We start from the raw sequence: 20,866 nt of genomic DNA on the forward strand, positions 1-20,866 counted from the left end.
ATATCAGCCTTTAAAATCTACTTTTTGTTTTTTAACCTGCCACTTTGTCCTTCATGTCGATCCTCTTTCCCAAATCCAGGATAACGAGGCTGCAGTCTATTGGTCCAGGGCAGTGGGATGCTTCATAATCTCACTATCTCCGGTTCTCCACCTTCTCCACCGATCTCCTGGGATCTAAGGTCCAGCAAACCGTCTCCCAAACCAGCTGCTGATGCTTTTTTTTTACAAATTTGGATGCTTTTCTAAACAGCTCAGACAAAAGGCCACTGAAAAACACACAACAGTGTTTTCTCCATACCGACTCTCTTCAGTTCGAGGAACAACTATGAAAAAAGCTGATGACACACACACAAACTCAATTTCCCTGCTCACTAATGCAAATACAGCACCCATGCCCTGGAAAACATTTACATATGAAAGTGAAGACAGATGATTTGCAGATAATTATGACACATCTGAACTCCTTTTCCACATAAACTAAATAATGTTTAACAGCAGGCCGGTTTTTCCTGCTTTTTGTTAGTAGAACAAATACTGCACCTCCTAAACAGAGGGGGGAAAGGAGTATACAAAAAGAATCTGTTCGTATAAATTCAAATATCCCGGTTAAAAAAGGAACTTGGAAATTGCAGACTTAATACATGACGACATTATTATATTTGTGTGCACAAGGTACTGCTGTGTCTCCAGTAGTCTCAAACCTCAATTAAAATGTAATTTTAAGAACTTTTCTACAGGGGAGCATTGTAATCTCTTAAAACAGGCTGTCAGCTGCCATCTCTGGGACAACATAGACAGCAGTGTGTGCCACTACAGTCTGTTGAGACTGGGCACAAGAAGCATTAACCCATGGCAATATCAATGCCAAGCTCAGGATCATATAGAGTGTGTGAGGTCCTGTGCATGAAAGCCATTTTTTTAATGTAATGTTTAAGTTTATGTCTTAACCTGAGGCACGGCAGCGCTCGATGCAAACGTCTGACTGGAACGAAGAACCACATGCGATGTTTTTGCTTTTAAAGACGCCACAGAAGGAAAACTGAAGTCACATGTGCAGACCACCACATCGTCTCCCCTGGTGGTACCGAGCGTAAGACAATAACAGGAGCCACGTCTGACTCATTACTCGTTCACCCATGATTCACCTCCAAATATTTATCTGTCTACACATTTGAGAGGTGCCTTTAAAACAATGCATTTATAAGGAGTGTGCGAGTTTATCACGAGGAGAAGTCAAAGCTCTGAAAAGAAGAGCGGGTGGTATGAAGTGTGTTGGCTCATTAACCGAGAGAAGAGTAATATAACTTCAGTTTGGAGAGACACATCTGGACGGTGTGTTCAGTGTGGTCGGTAAAACACTGTACCCCAGTATATACATATAATGTGCCATGTGTTGCCCTCATGTGTCCTTTAAGAAGAAAAGAGGAGAGCACGAGTGACCTGTACAATTGACTTTTTAACAGCTGACACTTTGGGTAAGAGTTGAATTGAGGACTCTGATTTACCTCCTGGTAGATCAGCTGATATCCTATTACGCACCCATTAGGCAAATCCCACACAGGGAGTATTATATAAGTTACTTTAGCCCATCTACTTTTGCTGATGCACCTGCAAGCTGCTTTGCAACCCCCTCTCTACATTAATCCACCTTTGCATACTCAGTCTGAGTTATGGGCGTGTTACGGTTTCAGCACATCTGCTAGGATCCCCTCTGGTCCGAGTGATGCAGCTTTCATCGTCAGACACTGAGCGTAAGGTTCCACGCAGACATCTACAGAGATGTTACTTTACAACGCAGCAACTACGCCCTTCAGTCGGACTTTAAGCAGACTTCAAAGAATTATAACAGGAATGACTCGTCCATGGTGTCTGCAGCTGATCGTGTTTGTGTCCACAACAGGAAATAAAAATCGCTTTAATCAGTGTCGTGTTTGATGTCATCGATGCCTGCTCCGTAACTGTTGTGGCCAAAGCCTTAATTCTGGTCTCCATTTCACTATTTGTTGAAATTAAAATGCACATATGACACATTCTTGTCAATAAGAAGCAATCAGGTAGCATTTAGAAAGAGTCACGGCTCCATTTTCATTTAAAATAAACAACTGGTTCAAAATCTCTGCACACCTGAATGAACAACAGATGCATAGGAGAGAGAAAGAATTTTTACAAACTTACTTACCACTTTTTTTTAATAAGTCACATTGTAAGTCAGATTGTATGCATTTTACATGGCTTCTAATACATCGTTTTGTACCTGATGAAGGTCAGTTGGACTGAAATGTTCTGATTCAGTAAAATAGTGGTAAGCAAGACACTTAAAACAAACAAAAATGCTCAACAGGAACTGTGAAACCAAACTTAAGCATTAACAAAGACTTGGATACAATGTAACGAGGGCACATGGACAGTGAAAAACACCTGAGTAGGTTTAAAGTCACCTTTGATATTAAGTTTTCCAATTGCAGCCAATAAGATGATCAACTTGGTGGTCTTGTGTAAATACAAACACATGGAATTACTTATCATTGCTCGTAATGTCAGTATCTGTCATCAGAAAGGAACAGTTTTGTCTCAGTGAAGTAAACCTTCACCCTGGAAAAACAACCATTGTTTACTCTTTGTAGACTTTCGCTGTGGCAGTTTGGAACAGAACTGTTTATTGGAGGTTTTATGCTCGTCTTCATCCAGCTTGTGAAGCACTGTGGGTCACCTCCAGGGGGGCTTAATATTAGTGTTAAGCTCCATGTAGCATAAAGAGAAGAACACAAAGACCTGCCGAGTGACTGTACTGGTGCTGGTTTTTAGGGAAGGTGTTTCAGCTAAAAGTTCGGTCAGTGCTTGTGGAGGGCTGAAACCTCTCACAATTTATTTTTTTTTTTTGTGTCTTTTGAAGACGTTACATACACCAACAGTATTTAAGTCTATCATAAAATTGAGCTCCCAGAATTTTTCAAAATAACTGTTTGTGAAAGAAAGCTGAGAACATTTCTGGAAACCTGATGATATATCAGTTTAGGAACTGTTTTTGTTTGAAAATGTTAAATGAAATTTGACTATATGGAATGAAACGTATGTATTATGTATTAAATAGCTTGCAGGCTATATTGCATCACCATAAGGATCCTAGTTTCATTATTAGCATGCTTTAGTTCCAGATATATATCTTGGTTATATTTAACGTAACCACAAGCAAAAGAAAGTTTTTGCATGGCCCCGTGCAGTCCTTTGAAAAACTGAGTGCAACCCATAATTCAGTAGCTTGTAGAACAAACTTTATCAGTGATAATTTAATAATTGTTCACTGTATGACTTCATCAGTCTCTCAGATGGATGTGGAGGAATTTTTGCCCACTCTTCTTTACAATGTTGCTTAGTTCATTAGTTTACAGGCAGTTAGTTTTGCCTCGGCCATTGTTGCACCTTGATTCTTGTTATAGTTCAAAAACATTCGCTTGAAGATTTTCTGCTTTGTTTAGGATCATTGTCCTGTAGCATAACCCAGTTTGGTCCAAGCTTTAGTTGATTTGAGGTACTTTTGATTATTTGCTGTGTTTCTAAAAATGTAGCCAAACATCTTCAGTTTGGTCTCATCTGCATAAAGAACATTATTCCAAAAGTCTTGTGGTTTTTTCAGATGCAGCTTTGCAAACCTAAGCCATGCTATCATCTTCTTTTTCGAGAGAAGAGGTTTTCTCCTGGCAATCCTTCTAAAACAAGCCACACTTGTTCAGGCTTTTACTCAAAGTACAGTGAGGAACTTTAACATTCAACATGCTAGCTGAGGCCTTGCAGAGGCTGAAATTGAGCTCTTGGGATTTTTGCTGCTTCTATTAGCTTTGCATGGTCTGACTTTGGGGTGAATTTGCTGGAGAAAACCAATCCTGGGAAGACTGTTGCATCGTGTTAATGCATGCTTCAATGCTCAATACCAGCAAAATGCCACAGCTTCTGCTTTTGCAAAGCTGCTCACACTTGCTGACTGCTACATAGGGCTGCCCAGAGTCCTGTGAACAACTTCAGTGTTCAGTAGCATTGAACATTTCCACTTGCAGATGAAAATTAAAACAAAAACACCTTGAACAAGTCTCATACAGTAAAACCTGAGTGGCACATAAGTGTGCGTGTTATGTCAGACTGTTGGAAAACATCCATACAGCAGATAATAGACACACAGAACTTTCCCTCCACTCATTCTGTCCACATGGGCGCTGCTCATGTGATGGGTGTTATATGGAAGTTTCCACTGTGGAGAAACACCGCTCGTGTCACTCTGGATCCCCTCCCGTCTCAGTCATGGTGGGGCAATACTGATGGTCAAATCTGGCTTCTCACGGTTTGCTCAAGTGTCTGCACCCAGTCACTCTGCAGTCCTGTCTCACTCATATTCATCCCATAAGAGAAAGGTTGAACTGTTTCCCCTCAGCAGATTAGCTCATACTAGACTCTACTATCGTACTTTGCACTGTAAAAGGCAACGATATTAGGCACTGATAAAAGTTGCAATTAAAATATGAAAACATACTAAAACTGCATGACTCTGTATGCACTGGTTGACTCATGACAATGAGCAAGTTTCACACAAAAAAACAAAGCAAAAGCCTTGCATGTATTTTTCTATCTAAAGCCCCAAGGAGAAGACTGCACAACCAGAGATTGGGACAATACTAAACAGTGGCGACACACTGAAAGCAAGTCACCCATCCCTAAATCGGGACTCTCAAATCTGAGCCTTCAGTTTTAATTAAATGCAAGGATGCTTAGAGTTGCATTGGGAGCAACAAGAATAGAAAGGATTAGGAATGAGTACCTCAAAGGGCTAGCTCAGGCTGGACAGTTCAGGGATAAAGTAAGAGAGGTGAGACTGAGTAGGCATGGACATATGCAGGTGAGAGATACTGGGTTCACTGGGAGAAGGATGGCAAAGATGGAGCTGCGAGGCAAGAGGGAAACAAAATGCAGACGTGATGAGAGGGAGCATGCGGGCGGTTGGAGCGACACCGAAAAATGCAAACGACAGCAAGAGATGGAAACAGATAATCCGCTGCGTTTCCTTAAAATCAGGGCAACAATGAAAGATCTGCTTCAGGAGTTTTCAGACCGGAGAAGGTTTATTGAGCCATTGTCAATTTTTTAACTGTTATTTTCTTTTATTTCCAGTTCACCAAGACACATTATCCTCAGTCGCAGGGGCAAAGAAAAGAAAAGAAAAGAAAAGAGGCAGTTTAACAGACTTTTGTCTGTGAAGAAGCAGATGCTTTCTCTCTAGCTGTGTCACTACTGAATAAATCCAATCAATGCCAAATAAGCAAACTATGCACCTGCAGATTTCTCTTACTGTTTCACTTATAATGGACTGTATATGTACAGTACTGTGCAAAAGTTTTAGGCAGGTGTGGAAAAAATGCAGTAAACAATGAATGCTCTTGGAAATATAAATGGTTGTTTACTGGCCCCAAATGTATTCTGCAGCAGAAACAACGACCCCAACCACAAAGCCAAAGTCATTTAGAACTATCTTCAGCATAAAGAAGAACAAAAAGTACTGGAAGTGATGGTGCGGCCCACACAGAGCCCTGATCTCAACATCATCGAGTGTGTCTGGAAATTGCACAAAGAGACAGAAGTATGTGAGGAAGCCTACATCCACAGAAGATCTGTGGTTAATTCTCCAAGATATTTGGAACAACCTACCAGCCGAGTTCCTTCAAAAACTGTGTGTAAGTGTAGCTAGAAGAACTGATGCTGTTTTGAAAGCAAAGGGTGGTCACACCACATATTGATTTGATTTAGATTTCTCTTTTGTTCATTCACTGCATTGTGTTGACTGATGAAAATAAATGATTAACACTTCCATTTTTTGAAAGCATTCTTTGTTTACAGCATTTTTCTCGCCCCCCTAAAACTTTTGCACAGTACTGTATATGTACTTGTTCTGTTACTACTTAAGGGGCAGCACAGTGGCACCGTGGTTAGCACTGTTGCCTCACAGCAGAATCTCTGCACCACCATCTGCTCAGAGGCTTTCTGTGTGGATTTCTCCCAATCTCTGTGTGGGTTTTCTCTGGCTACTCCAACTACATCCCACAGTCCAAAGACATGCAGCTAGTAGGGTTAGGCTAATTGGTGATTCTAAATTGCCCATAGGTGTGAATACAAGTGTGAATGGTCGCTCTTATTTCTTTGCGTTAGCCATGTGACAGTGTAGCGACATGTCCAGAGTGTACCCCACCCTATAGCATTCGGTCCATTTCCATCTCTTACTTCCTATTTTAAGTGATTATTTCTCTATACTTTCAATATACATATAATCAAAGGTAGAAAAACTGCCATTCCAAAATGATTTGTAATCCTGATTTGGTTTGCTTAATGACAGAAACCGTAGCCTTGAAGTTCTTAATTCAACAAAGCGCTTAGGTGTGAGCTGTTCTCATGTGAACGCATGTGAGACAGGCTGGCGGAGGTTCTCTTCGCTTCTGTCCAACATCTCACACACTTATTGCATTGCATACAATCCACCGTTGTCTTTCTCTTGGCAGGAAATATCCACAGACTCAGCTGTGTGGGTGTTAAGGGATGTCAGGAAGGGTCGAAGCACCTGAGGTTCCTTTTTTTTTTTTTAAATTTCAGAACAGTTTGATGGATGTTTTAAACCATTTGTTCTATAAATGCAAAACAAGTATAAGTGGAATGAGACTAATTACAAGACTATCACCTCAGCGATGTTTGCCCATATTTTTAATTTACACGTGCCTCTCCATGTTTAGTCTGCAGTGTTTCCTCTGGCTGCCTCCACACACACTACTGAAAGGCGCTGTTCCTGAAGCTTGTGCAGAAAAGCTGTTGAATCAGTTCAATCTGCGTGCAGCTGTCCTTCATCCTGCCTACAGACAAAGGTGCTGTGTTCAATGCTGGAGAGACACTTAGCTCAGATAGTGAGAATTCAGGCACAGCGCTGCTAAGCAGGAGTAATTTTGACCATGCTCAGTATCGCAGTAGTGCAGCTTAGGCTAATGGGATTATTATTTCTTTGAAGTTATCAACCTTATGATGGCACTAGAGGAAAACATAAATGAACAGCCACGTAAGCCAGTGTGATTCATAATAACGAACATCACAAAAAGCAAATTAAATCTGCCAAACTGCCACACTCCCTGGGTTTTGTGTTGTTTTTGTGATACATTTGAGATCAAAGTAAACGGACCATCCAAGAAACTGATCTCATATTCCTTGGTGCCACCTCCATGGATCTAAAGCAGTAAAGTACAGTAGAGCTGCAGAAAAATGTGAAAACCGAGAGGGTTTTTTAATATGAACTAAACTCTGCCCACCTGAATAAATAACAGTTGCATAACAAAAAAGGGGATAACACCAAAAACAATGTAATATATGTAATATTTTAGTTTAATTTGTTAAATCTGATTCTCTTGCACAACTTTTGGAGCGTCTAAAGTTCTGCAACAGTAGACTCATATGAATCGTGAACTTCTATACCGAATACATTTTGTTTCGATTTGAATGCCTGTTTACAGATACTTATCAACGCAGAGCTTTGATAGGTCAGTGGGCGATTGAAATAACATCTCTTGAGGTTGACTGCAGTTTTGGCCGCTTTAACTTCAGCACAGCTGCAGCACATGCAAACCTCAGTGTGTGCAGTGAGATGGCGCCTAACCTCTGCCCAAAATAACACAAGTGCTAGACGTTCAGACAGGATGCTTGCATGTCTGGCTGACATCACCGCTGGCTCTCGCTGCTGTTTGCTCTGCAGCCTGAAGCCGTCCAAACAGAGACGACAAAGCCATTACTGAGTGTGAAAATCGCAAATTAACACTCATGGAGAGGAGAACTCAAAGTGGAGATGCTACCTTTTTATGGAGATATTTTTTAATGTTAAAAAAGTTTTTAAAAAATGTGATTTATGACCCGACACAGGTGTAAAACAGACTCCGTTAACACCATTCGGCATCCAAGCTGTGTGCAGTAAATCAACCAAAATCGATACATATGACAAAACTTGCAGCAGTCTAATGAACTCTAATGAAACTGCTGAACTTTCAGAGGGAGGAAGTAGTGTTCAGTGCAGAAATGAAAGTGTTTAACATTACAGAGCAACAGCACAGGAGGCCTAAAGGAGCGTTTAAGGACAGTTTGCTTTTCACAGCAGCACTACCCCATCTGCTGGACAGTCTGCTCTTTTTCTGTGCACTGACTGCCAAACATCTCGCAGCAGAATAGACGCACTTTTTCATCAAATGCTTCTAACTGTGGCCAGGAACTTTGATTTAAACGTTATTTATCCACTCATCAAGAAGTTTACTTGAGGACTAGAGCTGACCTTTGTCATGATGTCACAGGTAAGGTTTTCTATTACTGACTTTCTCACATGGACCCACTGTAATCATGAGTGGAAACGTGTGCCACCACTCACGTGAGATGCTACACCAGGCTTGCAGCAGTTTGGGGCTTTTCTTTTCAGCAAACTTGCAGTTTTATCTCAAAGTTCTCTTCATCATTAAGATCTTGTCTTGACTTCCACAGTTCGTCTTTAACTGCATTTCTTAATGACATTCTGGACGCCGGAAATTACAGAGTGAAAGCACCTTAATGTCTTTTTATAGCCTGCTTTTGAAGGCATTAATTAGCTTCATTAACAGATCCTCAATCTGAGCCTCAACTCAATGGTCGTCCTTTGTTATGGCAAGATTTGAAGACTCTGAGGATTTATTAAGCTCTGGAAGTTTCATCAGCAACTCCTAATGACAATTCTTGACCTTTAATGCTTAAGTTCTGACGAGTCAATTAAGACCTAACACATTAATGAAGGGTTTTACAAGTAGATTAGAGCCAAAATTAAACTGCATCTATGACCTGGTGTGCGTACATTTGGATTTAGGATGATATTTCTGCTGCTTCCTTGAGTCTATCAAAAAGATGCACACCTCAGTCTGAGGTACCAATATAATGACACCAAAAGACTAGAATTACATAAGTAAATAAAAGCTCCCTCTCATCTTCTTAGTCCTGCCTCTGTGGATCTGGTGCTTCTAACCACTGGCAGGATTTCCTTCCTGTCTGTTGATGGTACATCCCATGCATGCTTGGTCTTACATGACAGGACCTTCTCTTATTCATCATCACTGCTGCCTGAGGCACTCTTGGAGAAGCTCATCTGCCATCTTCTTGCTGTACTCCTGGATGTTTTGTGTTTTTATCCTGGACTGTGACTCTGACGCTAGCTAATCCTCCACTAATCTCCTGTTTCTAATGCTCAGAGTCTCAGGATGCTAGACTTTCCATGCATTAAGAAGAGTGTTCACAACAGTAGCATCTACAGTGCCACAGGAATTTATTTGCCTCCCTTCTGAATCTGATTTCTCGTTTTTGCATATTTGTTTAGATGTTTCAGATCATCATCTTAGTCTAATATTAAAATTTATATTAGACTAAGATAACCCGGGTCACAAAAGAACCCAGGATATCATCTAAGGAGCTGCAAGCCTCACTTGCCTAAAGCCTCACCTGTTAAAGTCAGAGATCAGGATTCAATAATAGGAACGGCAATAATGGAGATTTCCAAGTAGAAAACCACTGCTGACCAAAAAGAACTGAACTTATCGCGAGGTTCTTAAAAAGAACTTCAGACCAACACTCAAACATGGTCGTGCAGCGTGATGGTCTCGGGCTGCTTTGCCGTTTTAGGACCTGGACATCTGTTGTAATTGCTGGAACCATGAATTCTGCTCTTTACCAGAAAATTCTGAAGGAGAACGTAGGACAGAGATTTGAAGAAAGCGTGGCTTTAAAAAAATAAATAAATAAATTGGAGTGGCCTAGTCAAAGTCCAGACTGATTGAGATGCTTTTGCATGACCTTAAACACACCGTTCATGTTAGAAAACCCAAACATTTGATTGCAGTTCATGCTGGCACCGGTGACACAACCAGTTATTAGGTTTAGGGGCAGGTTTGGATGTCTTTCTTCTCTTAAAAGATGAAATCACCATTTTAAAACCACTTTTTTAAAGAAATCAGGAAAGGGGCAAATACTTTTTCACAGCACTGTAAATACACAGATAAATTAAAATGTGTGCACTCGAGTCCTATTTTTAAAGATGTCTGCAGATGTCAACTGATCATTAAAACCCCCAAATCACCAGTGCATGCATGTGCACGATGTATGTAAACTGCTGATGTAAACTGATGTGAATATAATGCTAAGTGTAAATAAACTCCAGACTACTTTGAACCTTCGACCCACAGATGAACCAGTGTCTCTCTCACTTTCACCGCTATGCTCCGGATGAAACTACATATGAAAGCAAACACACTGTTTATATCTAAAAACTCTGAGCCCTTCTCATGCAGGCTGAATGTGCTCTGCAGCACCTCCTTCCTATCCCCTTCGTCATGTATATCAGCCCGCCTTTGCACTTGACCAAATATAAATGTTTCTTGGCCCGGCGTCAGGCTGAAATGGGGAGGAGTCTGACAAAGAGTTCAGCTTAGGACAGACTGAAGGACAAACGGGGAGGAGAAAGAACTGGTTTGATATAAAAATAAGAGGACAATAACGAATACTGAGCACCATCTACCTGAGGAACAGTAAGTTTTTACCAGATTTTACTGTATTTTAACTGAAAAAGGGGCTGTCAAAATTCTGGACATACACCAGCAGTGGTAGGCCTTTGCTCAAACGTGCTTTGTAGCTACTTTGTTTGGTACTAAAGCACATGACACACGTGGTTTAAATAACCTTATCACTGCATGTTCTTTTCAGCTGATCTTTAATTTCTTCTTAAAATTAAAATAATTAAATGTTGCTTCATTTTACTTTTTATATTGCACATAAAATTCCAATAGTCAGATTCTGTCTGTTTCTACGTGCACTCTGGTGTAAAAAGTGCATTCTTTATATCTACAGCTGCTATTAAACTTTGTTTTCTCTCATTCCACCTGTTCAGATGTCGGCCGCCTTAGCCGCTCGCCGGGTGCTTGCTGCTGCGTCACATTCAGGCAATGAAGGAGGAGGTCAGCCTGTCCTTTATAACTAAATACCATAATGGTTCAAAGCCTCCCCATTAGAGATCAAAACTAAGGCACATTTACTTTTTAGTTGAACATTAACTGAAATGTCTGCAGAGCCGACAGCTATCCTTGCTCTGGCAAATAATCACAAACTGACCAATAGTGAGGCAGGTCCTGTGATTTATTCCTCGTGCTTTAACAAGTGCTTCACTTGTGTATTTCTGTTGTTTCGGACAGCAAAGACCTGGAAGATACTGACCATCGTCTTGGCCTTTCCTGGGGTTAGTGTCTGCATAGCCAATGCTTACATGAAGGCCCAGGCGCACTCACATGAACAGCTCGAATTTGTGCCATATTCTCACCTGCGTATCCGCACCAAGGTGAGTCTCTGGTTAATGTATTAATTAACAACCATTTCTAACTATAAATGCTCACTCTTTCAATATCATTTTCTCCAAAATACTATATGTCCCCTTCCAGAAATTTCCCTGGGGAGATGGAAACCACAGTCTGTTCCACAACCCGCACACCAACCCTCTGCCTGACGGCTACGAGAGCTCCCATCACTGAAAGGATCGGCTCAGTTTCTCGGCTCTATCCTGCTGCATGCTTCAAACTCCGGTCTGCAGTCTACTTGGTTTAATTAAAACGGCTGAGGGGCCAAGTAGACAGCCAGGAATAAAACCACTTTGTGCTGTATTACCATGAGTGCCAGTTCATTTTTTAAATTGGAGAAGTGCTCATTTTAATTTAATCAATACACAAAATATGTGTCTGTGTGTGGTGCTGTGATGAAAGTGTATTTACATTTTAGACCGATGTGATTTCAGATTGCACTGAGTTTTTCCATGAGGGGTGCCAAATTTAGAAAGATTAAAATCCAACATATATCAGGCTTTAAATATAAAACTATTATTCTATCAAACATCAGTTTTTTCCTATTGTTAAACAATAAGTAGCATCAAGTATCATAAGTGACCTGACTCGGTGGCAGATTCCACCGTGTCATAAAGGTGCATTGTTTTCCACAAACTATCCAGACGACTGCACTGGCACGTTGCTTCACGCCAACTCAAGCCCACATAAAATTTTTGGCAACTGTTTCCCCGACTGAAAACTTTTATGCATGACCAGTTTTTAAAAACACAGAATGCTGAGTTTCCGTGAGCCTGGTCACAACAGTTAGGTTAACTTGACATTTACTAGCCTAATTGAGGTGGGTTAACTCTCCGGTGTCACCCCCCTCTCTCCAGCTGTTCTGTCTGCAGCGCTGCACAATTATACTGTAGTGATAAATGTAACAGCAGGGCTGCCTCTGAAATGCACGTATGGCTGGACTTCCATTGGACTGGAGCGATGTTACGATGCCCAACACCACCACCTAACCCAATGCATTTACTCTAGTACAATCTTAATGTATTTGTGTTTTATTCCTCTGTTACACAGCTTTCTACTACATTATATTATAAATGCAAAATAGCATCAATTTTAAAGCTTACTTGGGGAGATTTTAAACTAGAAATTATTTTATGTTGGCTTATTGATAAAGCTATCCAGCAGTAGAAATAAAATCTTCTCCAGCTGATCTACACATTCACGAATTAATGGTTATGATCAATTAATATAATGTATATGATTCTGAATAATGAGAACTTTTGGTCAGAACCAAATATCCTGATTGCCTGCAGGTCCTCAGATTCCCACTCCACTGACAAAAAATTGCACTACAAAATTTTGTATAATTCCTTGTGTTGCCAGGTAGATAATTTGATTAGTAGAAACCACTTTTTGAAAAACCAGAATAATTTTTCAGGGGGAAAACAAATGTTGGACTGGAAGGAAACAAAGACAGTGGGAGGTTAATCACCCACCTCAAACATGAAAAGAAAGTACTGTATACCTATATCTATGTGAGAGCATTGAATGCTTTTGTTAACTGTTACGTGCAGTCCAAAAAAAAAAAAAAAAAAAGCTGAACAGGTACTTGCCTGCTTCTTTTACCCATAAAAAAAATCTTTAACCCCAGAAACTTTGCAATGCAGTAGCAGAAACCCTGAAAACACCAGAGTCATCAATTAACTTTCAAGGCTTTAGGTTTTCCCTTTTTTGTGTACGCACACCCTCCCACAAGAAGAAACTGAGACCAAAGTGATGTTCCACCAATATATTTACTGGCATAAATTTATGAGCCATTTGAAATGTATATACGTTGCTTATCTGCTATTCCACTTCATCTCCAACAACTGGCTCTCAGACCAACCTCATAATTTTAGCTATTTTTATCAAATGCATGACAGACATCTGCTTTAACGTTTCCCCGGTTAAAATAAAAAATAAAAAAAAAATCACCAACAGTAAATTATAGTAGATGTACATCATGCTGGGACGTGCTACATTTACATCCAAGCTAAACAGAAATGTATTCTTCAAAATGATCAAAATAAATCAACATAAATCAGCAGTTCCTTCTGTAAGTGCTGGAGCAGCATTTTTTAAGGTAACCATGCTGCTGTAAACCACATAATCCATGTGCTTCCTAAACGTATGACAATGGAAACTCTAGACACTTAAACTCACGCTGTGCCCCTTTAAATTATGTGATCAATCAGTATTTCGATCCTTGCTCAGGTCAAAGCTACGGAGACCAAACTTAACAGATCTTGTTTGAGAGTCTCTGCACAGTCAGCTTCTCTGGCCAGTCTGCGAAGGCAGTCCCCAGCAATGGAGGAGGACAGGAAGGGCCGAGGACAGTCCTGACAGCCCAGCAGCAAGGACAGGCAAGCCCGGCCCAGTGCTGGGTAGCTGTACCGCTGGGAAAACCAGTACAACTGGGGCAGCAGAGCAGCCAGAACACCACCTTCAGCAAATGTTTCCGAGGAGCGAGAGCCCTGAGCCGCAGATTTAGGAAGCTGCTCTGAATCTTTAATCAAGCTCTTTGGTCTTAAAGTCAGCTCTTCTGAACTGACTGATTTGTCCACTGTTTTCTTACCGTCTGTCTGTTGCAGGGAATTTGGTTTCTTTGTTTTTTCAGTTTGCATCTTAAATCCTGTCAGCTCTAGCTCTGACGTTCGATTGGCCAGGCTTTCCTCAGCAGACTCGGGGTACTCGTGGTCCATTTTGGATGCATCCTTTTCAGCGTTGGCCTCTGTTGTAGTCCGATTAGCGGCTTTCGGACAGCAGGACAGGAGAAACGACACACACAGGTCCTCTAAGTCTCTCTGTAGCTCACTTACCAAAAACCTGCAACCTCCAATCATCATCTCACATAACGGAGTTTTCTGGAAATCCACATTTCCTTCCGAGCGCTCCTCTGTCTCGCTTTCATAGAGACTCAGACCATCGAGCACCAATTTGTCCAAAATCTGGCACTGTCCACTCTTCCTTCCTTCCTCCCTTTCCTTAATTGTTTCTTCACCCTTAGTAAAGCGACATCCATGCAGATAATGTAGCACTGGTAATAATGCACCTCTGCTGACATCTTTAATGGGGATAGCTTCTTTTGAATTGCCCTGAGCTTCTCCAAATCCACCTCTCAACAGGGCCCTGAAATACTCAGAGCCAACCCCACCTGTGCCCTCAACCCCAGCTACAGCCTCCCTGCAGGCTGGGACCTGGGTCCCATCATCCAGCAGCAAGAACAGATCAAAGTTAGAGATGCTGTAAGGGCACGTGTCTGCTAGCCGAGCTTTTTTAGAGGGAGGCGGAGAAAAATGACCAAGGCTACTGATCGACTGTCTTATAACTGAAATTGAATGTTTTTTGTCGAGCTCGGTTTTAATGGTACCTGTGAGAGCAGACAGGCATCCAATCAGGAGAGAGAAGTACAGCGAGTGGAGATGTGAGGTCACGCCTGAATGTGGAGAATTCAAAAAGTCAGAAAGCAGTCTTTCACATTCAGCAGGGTGGTCTTCGTCCGCACCATCATCGTCGTCACAGCTGAGGGGCCGCAGGGCCAAGAGCAGCCCGCCGCTGTCCAGAAGAAGTTTCTTCAGCAGTGACTTGTTGCTGTACGAGAAAAAGAAAAGGTAAAAACATTAATAGTGAGTGTTTATTGTCTATTCTGACCTTCTTTGTTCCCTCTCATATACACACTGTTACAATGATGGATACTCCTATTCAAGAAGGAAATTGTTTCAAATAATAAGGTCAGCATATGTACAAGTAATCCCTCAGACAAAAACCTCACACTACAGTAAGCTTATTTTCAGGCTTTTCTTTATCTGATCTACAAGATGTCAGGATGTCTGGCAGTTTCTAATATAGTTGTTTCAGGCACGCAGGTAAGAGAACAGAAGCCCCGCCTGCCTGCTGTTCAAGCCTTCTGTTTACAAGAAACAGGCAGTCTGAGGATATTTGGTGTAAAGGTTGAAGAACTACAACAGCTTGTTTCAGATAGATGATTTCCATATTTCAGAAATATAATGCAAGTAGAATAGAATCCACTATATTTGGTCTACTTCAAAATTCATCACAGATTACTGTTATGTGGGGCTGCAGCTATCGATTATTTTACTAATTGATTAATTTATCAATTATTCCATCGATTAATCGAGTAGTAGAAATATTTTTGTCTTATTAATGAGTAATGCGGAAAACAAAATACAGGTTTTTTTAAAACAAACTGCTCATTGTGTTCCCGTGTTTTTTGTCTTATCCGTCAACAAAACAAACCCTTTTTATTTACGTTTTAAATTTAAAAAATTGTCTTAAATGCAAAAATATATTTTAAAAAATACTCTCAAGTATAGTCAAATAAAATAAGATGAATATGCAAAATAAACTAAGGCATAAAACATGAATCTTTACTGTCTTCTTAGAAGGCTTTTTGAGTTTTTCTATATGTGTTTTTATGTGTTAAAGTGTGCAAGTGAATGACTGAGTTTGCGTCTGTAAGGAAAAAGGAAAATGTAGTGGCTGCAACGAAGAGAAGCAAGCATATCTGAATATTTTGAAGTTTGCCCCGTGCATTGATGCAAAGCTTTTGTGTTGCTGAACACAAGAGGTTATGATGGTGTAGATAATGAACATTAACATTCACCATCCAACCTAAGATCCCTCGGGTCAGTGGCTCAGAGTTTTACTGGCCCATGTACATTTTTTTTGGCTTGTGAAAAAAAAGCTTTCATTTGTATATTTTTAAATATTAACGCAATTTAATTGAGACAGTATTTCAGATTATTTCACTTTGAATCTGAACAATGTAACATAAGCTTTGAAATAAATGGTCTAGTGCACACCATGCCCCCGTTTAGACTCACCCCTGTTCGCATCCATGTAAAAAAGGACAGCTGCCGTCAGCCGTCAGCGAGCTGTATAATCTAACTAGTCTGGTATCAGACTAAGTTACCAGTTCATCGGCATATTTTAATACAACTCCTGGAGGCTTGCTGCAGATTTTTCTCTGTGTAAAACAAATGGCGGTGAATGGAGCAGCTACAAAGATAGTTTTTCTTCATATCACAGTTTGTTGATGAGTTGGTTTGATGAAGAGCCTGCTGTTTTGGACACGAGAAACACGTTTTCTTTCAATCAACCTGAGCTCACCGTCGCGTAATGACTCCGCCTCTTTGCTCTTCGCGGGATGTAAACAGACTCCGCCTCCCCATTAAACTGTGGTAGCATCATCACTGCTGCTGTTGGGTCATCTGTGTTTTTGTTTAAAATTGGGAGCTGAGTTGTTGTTTTTTTTCACATGCTGCTCCTAAATATGTTTGTATTGCACGTCTGTTTTTTAAGTCACAAGTCTGGGAGAAGCGCTCACGTTTCCATGGTGACAATGTTCCGCTACAGGGCCGTGCCTTAAACGAAGTGTCGAAGCAAAGAATGTGTGCCGAGAACTTTTTAGAACTGAATTTTTCGAAATACTCAATAAATCCTTGCAGCCCTACTGTTATACATTTAGTATTTTTTTATGAATACATTGTCAGTATACATCCAATAATTACCTGCTGATTAAAGGCAGAGACAGTGCACAGTTCAGCTTATCTGAGTCAGAGCCAGACAGCATCACATGTGCAAGAACCCCAGAGCCAAATCCAGACTCACACTGGACACGCAGGTTATTCAGAAGGGCCACACCTGCAAAGTCAGCACACAATTATAAACTCTTTAGTCTTACATAAAAAAACAAAAAGACCAGATATTATATTTGATCGAACAAAAGACGGTTCCTGAGATAAATTCTGATCAACAGCGAATCAATATCGTCCCTGTAGTTAACCAAATGTGACCAAGCAGCAATTGAATTAGTTGAATTTTCAGTGTATCCGTGTAAAGTTCAGGGTTACTTGTTAGGAGTCATTTCACTTGTAGCCTGGCTTTCTCAGTTCAAATAAAAATGATTCCAATAAAGCAAAATAAGCAGATTTTAAATGTAAAAGACTAACACTGCACCTCTACCCTGTGAGCATATTTAATTACTTATGTGTGCATTATTTAAATCTTGTATAAGGTTTCACTTATTTTAACATGACTGTGTTCATCTCACCAAGCTGTTTAACTTTGGCTTTCACTCTGTCCGTCTGCCTGTCTCCTCCTTCAAATCCTTCTTCTCTCTGGCAGAGATGGTGGCGAATGAGCGCTACAGAACCCGTTCGGAGAAGCGACTGCAAACAGTTCGGGTTGCAGCTCAGCCGGCAAAGCATGCGGAAGCACTTGCTGCTGGGATCCTCACGCTGGGTAAGGTAAAAGAGCAAGCCGGACATGACACCTGAGCTGACCAGAGCAGCACTTGGATCGGTGGCGTGGGAGAAGCGCGACAGCAGCAGCAGGATGGGTGACTCTGGCGTCCAGGGTTCGGGGTGGTAAGGGTGATGGAAAGCTAATGCGCGAGGCACAGATGGAGGAGTCTCAAGTGTGACTTTAGTCAAAGACGTTGTTGATTGAGCCCGCGGCCTGCGTCTGAGTGGGGATGAAAACTTGGATGGAGAAACGGGGGTTTGGCTTGTTTTAGTGGGAGAGGAGATGGTGGAGGAACTAGGCTGGGTTTGTGGTGAGAGCGTAATGGAGGGAGGCAGATTGGTGACTTTTGATGATGATGAAGACAAAGGCGAAGAGTGAGGTGCTTTTTTAGAAGCAGAAGAAATAGCTGAGTTGGGTGAAGAAGAGTTTTTAAGAGAGGAACTAGAATATGGGTTTGAGGAAGGGGTTTGAGGTGATGAAGATGGCGGGATCTGAAGACTCCCCCATTCTCCATCAACATTAGAAGAATCTAGAAGGTCCCCTTCAGAAGCTATCAAACCCTCAGACACCAACCAGGACCTGGAGAAAGGAATGAAATTGTAAACAATATCAAACAGAAGAAAACAGTGCATTGGGAAAACTAAATTTTAAAAAATAAGTTTCCTTTTTCCATACCTGAGACTTAAAAAGCTGGATGAGCCCTGCTCCCTACCAGATTCTTCCTTTTTGTGTCCCTCGGGAGGAGGAAAATCAAAGGAATCAAAACATAATGAAGACAGGAGCTCGGTGGGAGACGTACTAGAGGAGAGGCTCACGTCCATCTTCTCAGTCAATGGCTCCTCTCCTCTGGTGAGCTCAACTAGCCGTGCAACAAGAAGAGGAACCAGCCCCAACTCCTGCAGCTGCTCCATGGCAGATTCATCAAAAACAAAGTCTACACAGGCCATAAGAGCGAGACGGGAAAGAGGATGACTCTGATGAGCCGACAAAAAGCCAATCAGTACCTCCAGTCCGCCGCTCTCTTTCACCTTGGCCCGGTTCACGGCCTCTTTGCAGCACAAGCACAGAGCCTTGAGGAAGAGTCCTGACTTCAGTGGGTCCCTTTTAACCTCCTCTGTGAACTTCTGGATGACTCCCAGTGACCCCACGAGAGGGCGTAGGCAACCCTGAGAGCACATATTGGCTAATGTTTTCAGTGCCAACTCTTCAAAGGGTTTACCAGACTCTCCTGTCACCATGACACCCAGCTGAGCGAGGACCCCGGAACGAGACACCTCCCTGGCACATTCAACACCACAGCCCCGGGTGAGCTCATGGAGAGTCCTGAGAGCTGCTCGCCTCAACCCCTGGGGATACTCTGGTGCAATAAGAGGGGTGAGCGCAGATAGGGTCCCTTGGGTGAGCAATGAAAGGCGATTAGAAGGCGTATCACAGAGGTAGAGAAGGGCTCGAGTAGCAGACTGAGCACACTCAAGTTTGGGACAGGCATCTTTGGGTGGAGCAGCTGTGGGGGAGGACGGTGCAGATGAAAGAGACACACAGAGAAGGAGAAGAGGAACACCACCTGTGTGATAATAAGAACGATTTATAATCAGAGGAGAAATTATATAGATTCACAGGTCAAAGAAAACACATTTTGATAGACTTGCTTTTATGTGATGGCATTACATGTGATATCTTTGTACTGTCTGGTTATCAGCTTTCAGTTTTTTTGTTTATTGTCTTCTTTCCCCTGTTTGACCTTAATGATCGACTTTAAATCTGCCCTTTGAGCACTCTACTTTTGCCTGTCTGTTACAGCACTTATTATTATTATTATTATTATTATTTTAATATATCTACAACTAAAAAAGCCCATTTGGAAGCTTTCAAGCTCATTTTAAATGCTGTCAGTTACAAAGGTGGATGTGACACACAGAAGCAGGTCAGACATACCTGCAGAGTGGATGAGTGCAGAGCTTTCTGGATCCATGGCCAAGTTCCCTAAAGCGCGGGCTGCTCGGTTCAGGACTGTTTCCAGTGACACATTTTTCTTAAGGATGTCCACTACAACAGGCATTTTTCAGATATAAGTTATGATAAAGATTGCTTAAATTTAAAAAGTATAATATATAGTATAACAATAAATCACCACTTACCTACAATATTTATCCCATCAAGTTTACGCACCTGATATTGTAGGAAAGTAGGAAAACATTTTAAAAGTTAGTGACTTTAATAAACAAACTCATCTATTATTTCTTGTCTCACCTCTATTCGTGTCTCCAGCTCAGTGCAGCAGTTGCCCAGGATGCTAAGAGCGAGATCCAGAGTTTTCCTCGAGCACTCTGGGTGTTTAATCAGATCCAACAGGTGCCGGAGACCACCCTGACCTCTGAATCTGGCAATGCCAGCCTTGCCGCCCTTGATGTGCTGCGTCCTAATAGCAACAAGCGCTCGCCACTGGGAGACTTTGGACCTCTTGTCCGTTTCTCTGGCACCGCCTGAGCCTGACTGTCCCTGACGCTCAGACCCCGATCCAGATTTGGAGATGTGAGTCAAGCACCAGGTCAAAGAAGACTCTGGTGATGGTTGTCCTTCCCTGGAAGGTGTTCTCGGGTTTTTTCTGTCACATTCTGCAGCCATGGCCCCCCGGATTTCCAGGTAACAGGTGTACTTATTTTTAATTTGTCCTCCTCAATTAAAACAAATATCACAGGCGCCGCGAGGCATCACTGGACGTTTCCAGTAAAACACCGAGAAATTATATACCATGTCCTTTCCACTTAGATATACTCAACTCTTGGTTTAGTTCATTGTCTTTAAAGTTTCCGGAAAAAAGAGACTTGTGTAGTAAGAACTACAGATACCAGCATGAAAAAGGAAAGTGTTACCGCCTGACGCCGCACTCCCCGACGGGATATGGAGTTCCGACGGCTTCGGTCCGCTCCCTTTAAAACTGGCCTATATCGTAAGAAGGCCAAGCAAACGTTAATCGACCAAGTGGACGTGTATTTTCTCGGTGTAATATATTTTTTACACACAAAATGACGAATTAAATCTCTATTTTATCAATGTTTTGTTACCACTGGCCGAATAATTTTTGTGAAACAAACTGCAATCGAGTGGGTTAGCCGCTAACGCCATCTTTAGCCAAACAACAAAACAGGGTCGGCCGAGGG

At 41.6% G+C, this 20,866-nt stretch overlaps 2 protein-coding genes across 2 annotated transcripts; one reads left to right on the plus strand and one right to left on the minus strand.

Annotated features, from left to right (window-relative positions):
• Window positions 1-10,463: 10,463 nt before the first annotated feature.
• cox6a2 (cytochrome c oxidase subunit 6A2) lies at window positions 10,464-11,723 on the plus strand. Its single transcript, XM_082531612.1, has 4 exons — window positions 10,464-10,601; window positions 10,961-11,027; window positions 11,262-11,404; window positions 11,505-11,723. Exons 2-4 carry the CDS (start codon window positions 10,961-10,963, stop codon window positions 11,592-11,594), a joined length of 300 nt encoding a protein of 99 aa, XP_082387738.1. The 5' UTR covers window positions 10,464-10,601; the 3' UTR covers window positions 11,595-11,723.
• Window positions 11,724-13,173: 1,450 nt separating this feature from the next.
• armc5 (armadillo repeat containing 5) lies at window positions 13,174-20,848 on the minus strand. The gene is made up of 7 exons (XM_082531609.1): window positions 19,956-20,848; window positions 19,844-19,874; window positions 19,641-19,751; window positions 18,381-19,269; window positions 17,512-18,284; window positions 16,970-17,102; window positions 13,174-15,029 (listed from the first exon to the last, which is right to left on the minus strand). Exons 1-7 carry the CDS (start codon window positions 20,328-20,330, stop codon window positions 13,649-13,651), a joined length of 3,693 nt encoding a protein of 1,230 aa, XP_082387735.1. The 5' UTR covers window positions 20,331-20,848; the 3' UTR covers window positions 13,174-13,648.
• Window positions 20,849-20,866: the final 18 nt, after the last annotated feature.

The sequence above is a fragment of the Aulonocara stuartgranti genome, assembly GCF_965226115.1.
Source record: "Aulonocara stuartgranti genome assembly, chromosome: 4".
Classification (NCBI taxonomy): domain Eukaryota; kingdom Metazoa; phylum Chordata; class Actinopteri; order Cichliformes; family Cichlidae; genus Aulonocara; species Aulonocara stuartgranti.

What these genes read in the sequence shown, in the direction of transcription:
- armc5 (XM_082531609.1), bottom strand. Translation starts at nt 20,330, where the DNA reads ATGGCTGCAGAATGTGACAGAAAAAACCCGAGAACACCTTCCAGGGAA. An exon ending in AGCTGGAGACACGAATAGAG is followed by an intron (nt 19,875 to 19,955) that starts GTGAGACAAGAA and finishes CTACAATATCAG; the next exon opens with GTGCGTAAACTTGATGGGAT. An exon ending in TGCACTCATCCACTCTGCAG is followed by an intron (nt 19,270 to 19,640) that starts GTATGTCTGACC and finishes ATTATCACACAG; the next exon opens with GTGGTGTTCCTCTTCTCCTT.
- cox6a2 (XM_082531612.1), top strand. Translation starts at nt 10,961, where the DNA reads ATGTCGGCCGCCTTAGCCGCTCGCCGGGTGCTTGCTGCTGCGTCACAT. An exon ending in TTCAGGCAATGAAGGAGGAG is followed by an intron (nt 11,028 to 11,261) that starts GTCAGCCTGTCC and finishes TGTTTCGGACAG; the next exon opens with CAAAGACCTGGAAGATACTG. An exon ending in ACCTGCGTATCCGCACCAAG is followed by an intron (nt 11,405 to 11,504) that starts GTGAGTCTCTGG and finishes GTCCCCTTCCAG; the next exon opens with AAATTTCCCTGGGGAGATGG.